At 36.0% G+C, this 16,117-nt stretch overlaps 1 protein-coding gene across 1 annotated transcript in view; it reads right to left on the reverse strand.

Moving 5' to 3' along the window:
* Positions 1-435: 435 nt before the first annotated feature.
* The window catches only part of si:ch211-212o1.2 (uncharacterized protein LOC492735 homolog), a 37,126-nt gene continuing 21,444 nt past the window's right edge, over positions 436-16,117 (reverse strand). The window contains exons 3-6 of the mRNA XM_039762861.1: positions 13,754-13,845; positions 10,659-10,803; positions 4,532-4,744; positions 436-1,629 (exon numbers count right to left, since the gene is read on the reverse strand). Of these exons, the coding sequence (XP_039618795.1) occupies positions 1,508-1,629; positions 4,532-4,744; positions 10,659-10,803; positions 13,754-13,845 (572 nt within the window). The 3' untranslated portion in view covers positions 436-1,507. The remainder of the gene's footprint in view (positions 1,630-4,531; positions 4,745-10,658; positions 10,804-13,753; positions 13,846-16,117) is intronic.

Consider the following 16,117-nt stretch of genomic DNA (forward strand, 5'->3'; position numbering starts at 1 on the left):
TGTACCCAGTCTAGGTTCTGCTAAAGCGATGGTTTATTAAAATGAGCAGCAGTATGAGTCACAGGCATTAACAGTTTAGCCATCACACTAAAGTAAAATTAGTCATGCCTTTCTTATATTAGCTAGATTTTAGTTCTGCTCTTAATAAATTAGATATGAACAGAATTATTATACTCTTCAATGAATTTGCAATCATTATTAATCTTTGCTTTTTACCACTTTCTTTTCCAGTTCATCTATGGTAACATACTACATAGCCAACACCTTCCCACAACTACCACTGCATTGAATCTCCTCAAACAAAGCGTAAATACAAAAAAAAAAATTATTTACACATATACATATACATATATATACACACACACACACACATTTTGTGTACAGTAACCAGTGGGGGCTGAGTGGTTTTTGGCCTAGGGACCCCTGCAGATTGTGTTTTTTTTTTCCCCACCCAGCTTAAACGGGGGTGGGTTTATGCGAGTGAAGCGAGCAGGGGGGCAAACACCCTAGTATTATATATAAGAATTCTACTTCTCTATTAATTATACATCATATACAAGTGCATATTATGTTATATATACATTTTTAAATTCTAATATTCAATTTTCTGCTTGTAAATATTTCACAGTTTGCAAAGCACTTTGAGCTACATCCTTGATATGAAAATCTGCAATAGAAATAACCATATTTTTCAAGAACTGAACAAATTAAAGCCAAATAAAACACCAAAAATAAGAAAACACTACATTGTGTAAAAACAAACATATGCGCCAATGAGGAGATTATCACCTTCTAGTAAATACATTTTCATTTTTCCTAATTTCATCTGCAGCAGGACTCCTAAATATTGTCGCCATGTATGAGGCTAGTCTGGCTATGAGCTACTCGATTTCTGTACCTTAAGGACAAATGTAAACCCCTCCTTCAATTGAGGAAATTAACCAATTTTGCCACAAGAGGGTGCTGCTCATTAAGATTTGGGGAGATCATCTACCCAGCATGTCTCCTTGTCAGTTATGTTTTGCAAAGCTGCCTATTGGCACTTAACAGAAAAACACAAAGGGGTGGACACAAGAACTTACTAGCATGACACTTAGAGAAAGCAATTAATGACAACTGAAAATACTTGAAACAGCATCTCATTTTAATGAGTGTCACAATTAGTAAAGCAGTCATTAATGCTGACCACAGCCCAACCTGGATGATCTAAAACATAAATAAAGGAGTGAATTCAAACTGCTGCTTCAGTACGTTAGTGACAGAAAAGGCATGGGATGTTAGGTAGGGCATTGCACCAGCAGGGCAGACAGGCAATCAAACGGACTCTTCTGCAGCAGAGCCTTTTCTGTACAGGGAAAGGTGGTGTTGAGCTCTGTTTCCTTATGCCTACTCTGCCACATAGAGATGTTTTTTGTCTAAAAAAAGGGCCAATGAGGCGAAATGGTAATCTTCAAGCTGAGACTTGTTATTGGGAGAACACACTAGTCCAATGATGTACTCCAGCCTCTCAGTCCCTCTTCTGTGCCCATTTCATGTCATCACTCCGTGGCCGGCTGCCAGTTAGCATTTCTATGATCATCTCCGAGTACCTCCAGAAACCTAGCCTGTCCAAGGGGTAATTGAGCCATCCTAGAGAAGAAAGCAACAGAGAGTTAAAAGCATGATGGCATACTTTAATCATGAAAAATGTTACTTGAGAGAAGACTAGGGATGCTGGTAAGAACACAAAATGGTAACAGTAGAATACTAGAATTTGAATTCAGTCTCTTAATATCCAGTCCACCCATATATACAGTAGCTGGTCCACAGTACTTATAAATAAACAAAGAAGTCAAGCACTCACAGAATATCTAAAGATTTAGTTAGATAAAACCGCATTACATCTTTAGGTTTCTAACCAAATGCAGGTGCCTCCTGCAACACACCTTCCTTCACATTTTCTCAGCTTTCCAGCTCACTACACAGGCATGTGAACAGAGTCCTCACCTGTATGTCAATCCCACAGAGACTTTAATCACTGCTGATTATTCATTTGAATAAACACATTATTCATTGAATAAAAGTGAAATGGAAAGGAAAAAGTCAACAGGAATATATACAGTGCTGCTCCCCAGGACCTATTCCAAACCCCTACTCTTCTGCATGGCTCTTGACATTTGTTGAGTATAATACTGTACACTGTATAGAATCTAAGAATATAAAAGAATGACAGTCATGTTTTCAGGAATTGAAAAAGTGTTCACAACCTTCCCAAACATGAAATCCGCATTCAGATCTGAAACTGACAAACTACCATCTCAGATAAGGATTAGTTTTCTAAATACAGCTTTCTTAAGTAACAGAATACAACATTTTAAAAATTAAATTCAGTCCCTGACTTTCACAGAACTCTAATTTCCTCAAACCCTTTCTGTATTCAGTGACAACTTTATGAAATCAGGCTGTACAGTGATGCAATGGTGGCACTGCTGAAAGGAGAGCAGGGTTTGCGCCCTGGGTCCTCCCTGTGTGGACTTTACATGTTCTCCCCGTGTCGGCATGGGTTTCCTCCCACTCTCTAAAGACATTCAGATTAGGAGAATTGACAATGCTAAATTGGCCCTAGTGTGTGTTTGGTGTTCACCTTGCAATGGACTGGCACCGCTAGGGTTTGTTCCTGCATTGCATGCACCTTATATTAGTTGGGACAGGCTCCAGCAAATGATCCTGGATAAGATTAAGCAGGATAGAAAATGAAATTAAAAGTTTATGAAGTTCATCTGCTTCTTAACGTAAATGGCTTAGAAAGAAAACAAATGGTTGATGTCATTTCCACCCTAATAAATAATACAGAAAAGAAGGTTAAAGACACAACATTTCAGCTGCATAGCCTTCATCAGGTATGTGTGTGTGTGGAGTGGAAGGGTATCTTTAAACACACACTCTTGTCAGACAAGGAACAGGAGGTTACAGTGGGCACCAAAACTAAACAACTAAAGATTGGAAAAATGCTATTTGATCTGCGATATCTCAACTTCTGCAGACTTAAGAAGATGACTGGGTCAGGACTTGGCATGAAGAGCAGGAATCCATAAAGTCACCCTGCCTGGTATCAACCACACATGCTAATGGTGGTAGCCAAATGGTGTGGGGAATGGCATTTATTAGGCTTCTTAATACCAACAGACCAAAACACTAAGGAATGTTTCAGCATCTTGCTATCTATCTAGCTGAATGCATGTCTCAATGAGTTTAGGCTGTTAAAGAAGCAAAATGTTGTCCTACCAGGTATTAGATAAATGTACCTAATAAAGTTTATATTTTGCTACATTTTTATTATTTTTTTGAAGTCCTTGACAAAGACAAAGTATTTAGTAAGAGCATATATTAGAAAAAATGAAAAGACCGCATGTCTTACATTGGACAAATCGTTACAAATAAGTAAATTATTTTATTTCTTTTGACCTTACTGAACTTATTGATTTGTAAATCATAATCTGTAATTAAAAGGCAATGGCTACCTAATATTTCCAAGAACAAGTCAAATTGCTATAGGCGTTACATTCTTTAGCTGGATAGTTTAACAAGACTGGAAATAATGTAAAGGTTACACCATATCTCTCAGCAATCAACAGGCATTTTAATATATATTCTTCCTGATAGAATTTTCAATACCTGCCACATTTTTGTCTTAATCATTAAGTAGGGATCATACCTACTGACTAATGCTAACCTGCTCTTATTTAATTCTTTTGTATGTCTTGAGTACCAAATTGTCCTTCATATGACTCATATTTCCTTCTTACTGACTCCAGCTTTGGATTGACTAGCACATACAGTAAATGGCAGACCTTCAATGACGACATCACAGTTTTGAATGTGCACTATAGTTTAATTTAGACCGAACGAGATTAATTTTATCAAAAATATTTTTACAGTGCAGTTTTTTTTCTTACCTCTCTACCCATTACACCTGCCTTTAAGAGTACTATGCATGTGCCATATGTTATAATATTTGCAACTTACCTACCTCTCTCTCTCTCTCTAAAATTAGACAGCTAGACAGATAGAGATAGATAGAGAAACAGAAATATCTATATATCTATTACACACGCACACACTGTATAACCAGTTGTACACATATGTATACTTGTATGTATTGCTATCATAGAACAAAGGATTTCCTTCCAGCCTCACCTGAAAGATGGTGTTAATTTGAGCATGTGTACTTTAAGTTTTTAACTTTCCTAGTAGCTTTTTACAGTCTATAGGATGATTATGTACTTTTTAACTGTCATTTTTTAAATCTTTGTCTATATAAGCTGAGGAATGTCTTTGCTTAGCCAGAGTGGCACAAACAAAAATAAAAGTTAATTTGCCACACTCCAACAGATCTATATATCTATCTATCGCTATATACATATATATATACATACATATTAAATTCCACTCACTGCCCCATCTACAGTCAAATTAGATTTTCCATATGTAGCTCTATCAAGTATAGTATTAGAGACAAGAAAACCAAGAAGAAAGAATACACACACAATACCTGTGGTAATGCAGAAGTAGGTCTCATGTGGGGCCACATGATGGATGCGGTGGTGCTTTCGTGGTAGGATGATGTGCATATCCTGCAGGACTGTGACCCAGCGTGGAAGACCAAAGTAGGTATGTGACCACTTATGAATCTGATTTGTCATTGTAACAAAAATTGCTAGTGCAAAAATATAACACTCCCAGGGGTATGAATTGGCTATGTCCTCTGAATCAAAAAAGAAGAAAAAAATAAAAATGTCAATGTTCCACTTAGCAGAGGTCTGAATAAGCATATTTACTCTCACTCTGAAATGACCTTCCTTGCATATTAACACTAACTGGTGCTTTTAAAGTTAAATCAACTCCACTTTATAGAAGTGGACAGGCGAACACTGAATAAAGAAAGTATGGGGGAACAACAAAGTCAGTTATCAACAGTGCACATTTGGAGACAAAAGTGGAGATACTGGCCTTCACCTATGGCAGTTAACAACTTTAGAGGGTTAACCACCTCAAGTATTTCTTGGAATTCACTCATCAACAAATATCAAAATGAGCCATTGATTTACCAGGTTCATATTAGTCACACAACAGCCACAGACAGGTACGTAGATAGAATGCTGAAGTTTCAAAAAGGAAAATACTTTTTGTGCAAAATGTACACTAATCACAAGAAAGCATTTTAGGCAGAAATAGATGATCATGTGAAAGACAACATAAGCGGCAAGCAGGTGCATACAACATTATCAGCTTGAATGACACTGTAAAATGCCATATCCATTTCACAACATATTCACTGATGGGATTTCAACTATTTACTAACATGGAAGCTGTAAGTAAAAAAAAAAAAAAATGTATCAACAACAACATTTATTTCTATAGCACATTTTCATACAAATAATGAAGCTCTAAGTGCTTTACATGATAAGGAAAGAGAAAAAAGACTAAATAAATAAGAACTAAAATAAGGGAACACTAATTAACATAGAATAAAAGTAAGGTCCGATGGCCAAGGAGGACAGAAAAAAATACAGACAGCTGGAGAAAAAAATACAATCTTATATGGAATATGGATATTCCAAATCAGGGAAAAATTATGCTTAATTTTCTTCTTGTCTCTGGTAAAATGCAGATCCCTTACTTCAGACTATGATAAATTTTCAGACATTTTCAAATTAATTAAATGTGAAAAACAAATAACCATACAGTACACACACGTTTTAAAAAACCTAGTGGAAATTTACGTATAAATATATATATGTATATAGATATAGATATAAATTTAATATACTATCCATCCATCCATCATCCAACCCGCTATATCCTAACTACAGGGTCATAGGGGTCTGCTGGAGCCAATCCCAGCTAACACAGGGTGCAAGGCAGGAAACAAACCCCGGGCAGGACGCCAGCCCACCGCAATTAATATACTATATATAAGTTTATATAAAACAACTTTAGTTTGTAATTAAAAGGGTCGCTCTCATTAGGTCAGCATATCTTACATAAGACTGTTGTGACATATTGTGCACCTGAACAGTCAGTTTTAGGGCTTTATTTCCATATAAGCAGAGATTATAGATTTCAAGAAATTGTACGCCCCGAGAACAGAAACTGTCCGTTTCAATTTCCCAGTATAAGACTTCTTGTTTGTTCTTACTTAGCCCCAACCAGAAAAATGACCAGTACATTTTTGGGATAACCTACACGTTTTACAGATGCTCTTGAAAACGGCACCAGGTTAAACAACTAGAGGAGATGGTACAATTAAGCCACCACACCAAAAATGCCCTGCACTGAGAAAACCGTACAATAGGAGAGAGTAGTAATTGACATGCAAAAGACTACTTTTTCCATAAGCTCAATGTATTTGTAATTTTAGCTTAACTGTAACTTTAGTCCAACTAATTTTTGGTGTATACTTACTGAAAACGTCAAACAGAAAATAGTCAGTCCAGTAAGGGCAAGTCTCAGAACACAGATCAAGCATCTGACATCACCTTATATGTGAATCAAGACCAAGTGTAACACCAACTGGCCAGTACTCGCATGTATGTCCAGGACACGTAATGTAATAGACATGCAGCAAAGCTAGACACTGAAGTCTCACATATTGGTTACTCTTTAAATAAAACATACCAGATTAATTTCAAGAAACAAGCCCGACAGACCTGCTTGTGTGTGTTTCCATGATGGGTAAAGTAAGGTGTTGCCAGCAACAAGATCAAATAGAATTTGTGCTTCATTAGGATTTCCATTGTCTCGTTGCAGGGTCCTGTATGCCTTCTGCTATACTATAAAAACCCATGACAAGTAAGCAACATTTGTGTCAAAGCTGCCATCTGACTAGAAGCCCTATACAAGATGCATCAGGTGGCAATGGCATGCACCCACTGAATACAGCAAAGTCTGTACTATGAAAATCCACTCTTCTTTAACCTTTACAAATTATTCAGAGGGGATCGATACACACAGTTCCCTGTCTGGTCTTCAAGCCACACACTTGATATGCTGTGATCAGGTTTCTCCCTGTGGTACCTCAGTCAGCTGCTTCCAGACAATACAAAAGGTCCCAAGAGTGGTCTGACAGAACCAGTTCCACTGCCAGTGAGGTCAGACAAATGTTTAAAGTAAAACAATACAGGGTTATGATTTTTTTGAATAAGGAGCAAAAGTTATTATGATCAACATCACAAAAGTCTATGTTAAATTATCCTGGATATGCCACTATGATCAGAAACAAATAGTTTACTTTTGGGAAGCGGGTATGACATGGGAGGGAAGGAAGTCTTTAACACGTACGACATCTGAGGCTCCTAACCACCAACCAGTTAGACTTCTTTATCAAGAGTTGCTAATGCTGCCTGCTCACTAGCCATTCATTTTATTCTGACTGGCAAAATACTCATACCATATTGATTTGTATATTGATTTGTCAGAAGCAGAACAGCTTGCTATCGTACTTCCTTGAAATTAAAGTGTTAACTGGACAAAGGTGCACTACTGACAAATTTTGTAAAACTTTGCTAAAGTTTTTAAGAAGTGGATAACCTTTATTTTAAGCCAGTAAGCCAATAAAAAAGAAACTGAAAAAAACTTAGAGAAAAATGCTGTTTATGGTATCAATAATCATTAAAACAATATTTAAATATACTTAGTAGCAGAACAGCAGCTTTTTCCAGCTTCATATCTATGAAACACTGCAACAGAAAAGTTCAATGGGTTTTTAATTGATAAATTAATAATAGTAATCAATTGACATTAGTGAACAACTTTGGTTGTTTAAAAAAAAATCTAAAAGACATGTACTTTCCTAAATAGGTTATTTCTTATTTTAGTAGCCAAGTGAATATGAATCCCTTCAACACAACTTATCAATACATATCTCTGTATAACAACAATAAAACACAGATGTGCACAACCTGCATATACCAACTACAAAACTGATCACCACTTTGATAATGAACTAATGAAACAAGAGCTTTTTCTTGGAGAGAATTCATCTTATTTTTATGTTAGTCTTAAGGCCATGTCACATTAGAGGACTTTTCAAGTGTTTTCAGTTTTAGCCTCCATTTACATAATCAAATTAAGTCAGAAGCAGTCGGCTACACGCTCCCATGAAGGTTGGTCATGTGCCACATAGTGTGACACACCCAGAGACTCAACCTGTCAAAATCTAACAGGTTTGATTTTGTCTTTAGTCATGGAGTGGGCTCTATATATACAGAATGTAAGAGCAGAAAACAAATGAATGCTCATTCGGAAGTACAATGCATTTAATGTAGCAGCAAGGAATAATTACCATGTGTTTTGGGCCTCATAAGCAGAAGAGACGCTTGTCTCTCTGATGTCTTGTGTTTTTTATATCACAACAGAATGAGGAAGAAAACTGAAAAAAAGCGGCCTAGACTGCACCTTATGAACAGCACCTGCTTCAGCAGGCAGAAAGTTATCGGCCATCAGAAAAGGGAGCAAGCTCATTTGTGCTAAAATATTGGCATACAGTCTCTAAATCTGATTTATCTGCCAAAATTTTTCAGTTGTGTAAAATGGACATGGTCCCTCGACAAGACCAGCAACTGCTGTCGGCAAGTCTGACATACCAAATGACTAGAATCCACATGATGTAATTTGAACACTAAAACCAATTTTACATAGCATCCTCCCTGTTCCTGCGTCAGAAAAATGGTACCAGCCATCGTTAGAGTACCATGTTGGTTATAGCCACGGTCTGAAGGGGTCGGGAACAGTCAGAAACGCTGTTCCACTACTTCTAAAATTTAATTTTAAACATTTCTTTACGTCATATATCTTTTACTTTTAACTACGACAAGTGTTGGTTAGGCAACCTACAATTTTAAGATTAAGAGCTCCATTTGGATTGCCTGTCCAAATCTAAAATGAGAACATTAAAACGTACAGTAACATATGAATTTATAGACGGATAGAATTTGATTACATGGAAGCCTGTGGAGTTCAGAGTGTCAATTTAAAATAGGGGAGGAGTAACTGATCACTGTAAAGAACTGTTCAGTATTTATGTATCAGGGCACTGTGAGCTTCTGTATGCTAAAACATGCATGGTTGGTAGGTAGGTAGATACTTTATTAATCCCAAGGGGAAATTCACATAATCCAGCAGCAGTATACTAGAAAGAGATATATCTATATCGAGAGAGAGAGAGAGAGAGAGAGAGAGAGAGAGGCTGGAAGAAGCAGGGCCAAACAGCAATATTACTAAAAACTCCACAAATATTTTATCTCATGAACTCTCTGTTCATCACTGTATAAAAACAAAACATTGTAGAAGCCTTAAAGACGATACAGCATTTGAGCAGGGTGATCTTACAGAATACTAGATAAAGGAACTGAGTGAATAGTTATATTATATAAAAAAAAAAAAAAACCATTGTCAACTAGTCAATAATGGTTAACTGGGATACTTGATGTGCAAGTCACTGAACTTGCCTGTCCCATCTATTAACCAAGGATTTAAGCTTTCAAATTAATGAAGTGAAAATATTCTCTAATGTAGTGGTGTCAGCAAAACACAAAAAAGAACAAATATACAGGAAAGAATCAAAAGCACACAAAAAACAACAAATTAACAAATCTTCCAAAAAGAAAACATGAAACAATACAGAAGTATGTCCAAGCTACAGTATGTCAGTTCTTGAAGTTGCATCAGAAGGTTCAATATAATTTCTAATTTTGTTTCACATTGGGGTCTTCTATGTCAACTAATTGACAATCAAACATAGAAAATATGTTAAATTATAATTAAATGTGCAAATAAATACTTTATACAGCATCAAATGAAGTTAAGCTGGTAAATTTTGATTGGAATTACATCACAAATTCAGACCAATTTAGCTCATCGTATGCAAATCTAAATATATATATATATATTTTTTTTTTTTTTTTAAAGAGAGTTTTCAGTTTAAACAAAATGAGTTGCAAAAGGGGCTTTGTTGTGTGCATAAATTGCAGCGTCTCATGACTTCAGTTTTTTCCCCCACCCATAATATGCATTAGCAATTAGCAACCCAGTTCATTATACATGTAAGCTGTTGTTTCTATTTGAAGTAATTTATAAGTCAGAAGTACAGCAGACAGCTTTTTAAACATTTTTGTACACACTGAGTGCTGACAGTTTAACTGATTCCTCAGGATCAGAATATGAAATTGAACCAGCGACTTTCAAACACGTGGTCACCACACAAGCCACTATTCTACACTGACTGCATTTCATCAGCATACTGGGTCAGGAACAAAGCAGATGGCCAATGTATAACCAGGTTCTCATACAGAGTTTAAAATAAGCATTCTGGATTCTGTCAGGTGCTCACTGTCAACTGTCAATTCCCTTTGAGCAAATCTAAATGACCTTTGGTATTGGTGTCAGAGCCTTTAACATTAATGGCAATGCAAGTCTTGACACTGGAGCAAACGCTCTAAAACTCAACAAAGCAGAGCAGCCGCAGCCCGCAGGGACCTGCTAACCATAATAGGCAAGGTTACCTGCATTCTTTCTTTGAGAAGCGATGCGCTTCAGAACTTCATGGTAGTCAATGCATGAAACCCCCAGGGTAAGTCAGAATAACATTATGTGTTGTATTTTGCCTGCTTGAAGCCTACCTGAGGATGCAGTGAGGAATTTGTAAGCCATCTGAGCAAGAGGGATGATGGTGATCATGCAATTATCACCGTTGGTTTCAATAAAGTCATGACGAGTTATTGCTGTTGGGTCAATATGATGCTCTCGAAAGGGACGTATAAATGCCTGTTGATGAAAAGAATTCAGTTAGATAAAGTGCAAAATTGCATTTTGTCCTATTCAAACCAAAACTTGTAATGAGCTGAGACAGGTAAACTGACTTAAGCGCAGGAAGGATAATAGTACACAGTCACCCTTCCTGCAGGACTGCATTTTACCTTATGTTAAGACTCTTAAGACTAGATACGCTGGAAAATGCATCCTTCTAAACAAAATTTCCTTGTCAAAAATGTTGGTAAAAACTGAGTTTATATTAAAATGAAATCAATTAAAAGCTATATCAGACTACAGTATTGGCATAATTATGGTTTTTCACATATTTAAGTCAGTTTTATTAAATATATTAAGTGATTAACAACTACATATTGAGAAACCTTACATCCTTTATTAAGATCTTTATTAAGATTTGGGCAATGCATACAGCAGTGAAAAGCTGTAAGCAGTTGCTTTGTGCTGTTCAACCAACCAAATGAAGTGAACAGTAAAGGAATAAATACAGCACCATAGAAAACACACACTGTATAATAAATTATCACCCATCTCCAGCACTCTCACACTCCTCAGACTTTTTACAGTCTGTTTTAAACGCTACCAAAGTTAAGTAACCTTTTTCAATTAAACAAAATTAGCAAACCCATATCTTGTTAATATGTAATTAAATGTTATTTTATTACATAGTACTTGAATAACAGCAAATTAATACAGACACAATATGTGATAAATTCATTCTTGGATTTAATTTTGACATCTACTTATTAACAAGCCAAAGTAAATAGGGTTAAAGTTGGACAAAATAATAAAACAGAAAGACTGCCACTAATTACACAAATTACACTTGGTATTGAAATGTCTGAAAATAGGACAAGCACTATCCTACTTACATATAGTTTCTACATGTAACTTGTTAATTTTAATTATTTATAAACATATTAATAGTGTTATTTTATTCCCTTAGTATATCATGGTTTCCTTGTGTCTCTTTTCATAAAAGAGTCTCTTTTGAACAGTTTTTTCTGCAAGAAGCTTGTATAGACTAGAACAAAAATGAAGGTAGAGCCATAGCTAAACATCAGAAAAACCAACAGCCTGATACTTCTCAGACAGCCACGCAACACAATCATATTTAAAGTTCGTCTACAGTACTTGCTTTCAAAGACAAATTTGTTCAACAACCCTAGAATAACAATCTCTGCTCCTTAACCCATAGTAACTAGTGAAACACTGAAACCCTCCAATCATTTAGCCTCACTTTCAAATCTCAGAAAATGTTCATCATCCTCTTTTTGGTTGGATACTACTATTCAGTCTTTATGAATCCAACAAATACAAGATTCAAATTAAGGTGGAAAAAAACATCCAATTTCTGTTCTGAATTTTACATTGGTCATTCCTACAAATTATTATTTTAAAACCATTTACACTGTACCCTGTAGCATGTTAATGGTGATTTCACCGTTTTGTCAAACAAATCCTTTGTGTACTGCTTGATGTTGTGAAGGAATGCCAGAATATTTGCAGCCATTTATATTGATTCTTAATTCATTTACAATCATTTTATAAATGTTATTATCATCACTTCTATTACTACTGTCCCCTATTATTGAAATGTATAGGAATCTGATGTGCTCCAACATTTCTCTGAAAGGCACAATGTAAAATACAGTTATCAATTAATAATAGTCAAGTGAAATAGATTTCATAATTATTTACTAGTCATTTCAAACACAATTTCACAGTATGTTGCATATGCAGTACAGTAAGACTAAAAAGTGTACTTAATCATTTTTGTGAGGTGCAGTCCTGCAAATATTCTTAAATTGGAAAATGAGTTCACATAAAAGTTTAGATTTCCAACTGCTCATTATATTCAGTTCTTGGTTTCATTCCAAGCTGAGCTGTAGTTAGATGAGGTATACATGTCTAAATTCAGATCAACAAAAATGAAAGGAAAAACTGTTGTCTTAAGAACTTTATTGGTTATTTTGAGATTTATTTCTTTAAATGCAAAACAAAAGTCTAAGAAGTACTCTGGATATGCATGATCTGGTAAAGTTATAGGACTAGCAAGTTTCATTTAATAAATAAAAAAAAATGATTTGCACAAGAATATTTATAAAACATACCCTACTGATTTGCTTTTCATTTCTTAGTGTTTGTATACAGGATGTATATTTTGAGACACACTTGCTAAACTATGCAATTAAATACTGAGACAGAGTAACATCCAAGAAAGGGATAATTCTGTAAGTCCAAGTATACTAGTGTTGGACAGTATGATTTTCATCATATATTTCTTACAGCAAGTACCCACTAAACAGAAAATGTCAGGCACACATTATAATACAAGTGACTGACAGATTTCACTAAGCTAACACATAGCCTAAATCTAAAATCAAAGTGCCTACAGTTTGATATTAGACACTTTATCACAGCAGAGGTGTGGAACTTGCATGCCTGCAGCACTACAACTGAAAATATGCCAAATGAGATGGTCTAATTTTCAAATAATAAAAATCAATGGCAAACTATTCATTACATATTTGTACATGCTCTACACAACTACTGAATAAATACAACAGTTTGAAAGAAAAAAACACACACACACATCTCTGCACACAATAGCAAACTTACTGGCTCAGTTCCTGGCTTCTGTAGAAAACATGCAGTGGTTGGTGTCTGCTTAAAAATGCACTAACTTGCCTAATGTGTGTGGGAGTTGAATGCTTGTTGTAATCTCAAAGGCCAAGCATTCTTAAACTGTGCTATCATGAGTACTGGAACAGAGATAACTCCTTTCACACTGATTTGGAGCTCAGCTGATTTTTGAAAAGAAAAAAAAAATCAACTAACATATGAGAAACATGAAAAGGAACAATATTTTAAATATCAAAAGACTGATGAATATATCAGGGACATCAGAATGGTCTCCAGCTATCATAGCACAACCCAAACCTACCTTGCCGATGACAGGGATGTCAACTGAGCCCCAGGTATCTGCTCCCCAGTGAACAAGGCCAGAGGCAAAATCAGCTGTAACAATTCCAGCAACTGAAAGAAAGCAGCAAACAAGCAACTTAAATATATTCAACCGCCTCTTTTAAATAAATACCTTGTGGGCAAATTGAGAAGCAGCAAGAAGTAATGCTAAAGGGAACTTTAGCCTGACCTAAAGACAGAAGGACAGGGTCCAGCAAAGCTCTTTATTCTGGTTTGAAATAGAGGCTAGGAAGAAGATATATTTTTTTTAATTTGTAAAGTGATATAAATCAGTGTAGGTAACTTCCATTAGCCATGTGAATAATACATATGAGTGAAACTACAGTAATCAAAAGTAAATTATGGAGTAGTGTACACTATAATTACCCTGCTACCTTAAAGCAAAACTGTCCATTCAAAGGTGTTCCTTTTAGAAGAAAAAGTGCCATTCTGGTCATCTATCAATCAGTTCCAGATGGTAAACTGAATGGGCCTATTCCATTCATCCAATTATTTCCTCCATGCAACTATAGGCCAGTCCGCCCTCTGTAATGAATTCTTTCAAGAGCTATTACATATTCTTTAAAGGAACACAAAAGTATCATTTTTCTAGGAGTGCCGAGTCATGTAATACATCTGTTAATTGCTGTGCCATGTCTGAACCTCACAATTACATATAAACTCAGTATTCTCTGGACAGTCCGGTACATCAGCCCAAATTTAGATACCCTGACTTATTCTTAAACAAATCCCCCATGGCTAATATTTTTGACATGATTCATTCTACAAACACTATAAATTGTGCATATGGCACACAGTGCTTTGTAGTAACACTTATCGATACACCACATTTAATCCCCAATTACATCAGCTCTATTCAAAGCTGAAAAGATCTGACCAATTAGATTACCTGTGATTGTGAAGCCAGTGCCTACAGTTTTTCAACATGTCCTTCCTATATAGCTTGCATTAGCTACATATTCACCATATCATAAAGAAATCGCTAATTAAAATGTGCAGATCACAGACAAAGAATTACCAACTAAGCCTTTCAAGTTGTTGATGAACATTTTTAAGTTCTGCTTTAGTAAAGCATACCACTTCAGTCAGTAATACTTCTAGTAATATTGCTGATTAATTTTGTTAGAATATTTTAGAGCTTATGGTTATTAATCTCTTTTCTGCAAGGTACTCTGCTTCTTTTGTTATTATTGTGTCTTTTACATGCTGATGACAGACGCTGTCTACAGTGTACCAATAATACAGTCCATCCTCTTTAATAAAAGCCCTGTGTGCGTCCAGGTGTCCGTGTGTGTCTTCTGCTGAAGTGCGCATGCGCGGGGCCGAGACGCACATCGCATCGTGCCCCGCCCATGCGCACAGCACCTTGGTCGCACACACACTCGAAGCTGGGCACAGAGTGAATGGCCTCTCCGCGGCAGCGCATGATAAGCAAATAAAAGACATCATTGCTGGGGAGATTGCTGATTAGGTAGTCGCGGCCACGCACATAAAATCCGTTGCTGGGGAGACGCCACACGTACAATAATCAGCTACACGCTAGCACAGATTAAAATACTTGCTGGGGAGACTACACAGTCACGATTATCAACTGCACGCCACACATTACATCAGTTGCTGGGGACACTCTGCTGATTGCCCACTGTTGTGACAGAAAATTAAAGTCATATTATGGACATCAAAGCCAGTATTACTGTCAGAGAAAATTACAGGCATTTTACGGAAATACAAACCAGTATTACTGCGAGAGAAATTTAAAGGCACACAATACACTGGCACATATTACAGCCACATACAAGCCAGTATTACTGTAAGAGAGAATATTACGGACATATCTACTAACAACATTGCCACCCAAAAAAAAAAGGACACGTCAAGTAGGACAAAAGACACAGACAATCAAATCCTATATAAGTAACATCTCCTGGAAGAACGGTCAGCTCAACAAGTACACATCAACAAAAGAAAGGCTGAAACACAAAAAAAAAAAAAAAAAGAAAAAACGAACAAATAGATCGAATGAAGAAAAAAAAAAAAAGACCGTCAGAAAAACGCTAAAAGAGAGAGACTCAGAAGAGCAAACCTTACAAAAAGTTGGCATTTACTTGCCAGAACCAGTATTCAGCAGCAGTCAGTTATACGTTGCATTATCAAGAGTTAGAAGTTTTCCAGAGGTTGTTGTCAAGGTTGTAGATGGTCCTGAACAAGGCAAACTTTTGCCAAACTAAGACAGAACATTTACAAGAAATGTTGTCTATAATGAAATTTTATAGAAAAATTTCATGAGGTAAAAAAATAGAAAATTTTTCCTAAATATCTTCTT

This window comes from Polypterus senegalus, chromosome 9, assembly GCF_016835505.1.
Source record: "Polypterus senegalus isolate Bchr_013 chromosome 9, ASM1683550v1, whole genome shotgun sequence".
NCBI classification, from domain to species: Eukaryota; Metazoa; Chordata; class Cladistia; order Polypteriformes; family Polypteridae; genus Polypterus; species Polypterus senegalus.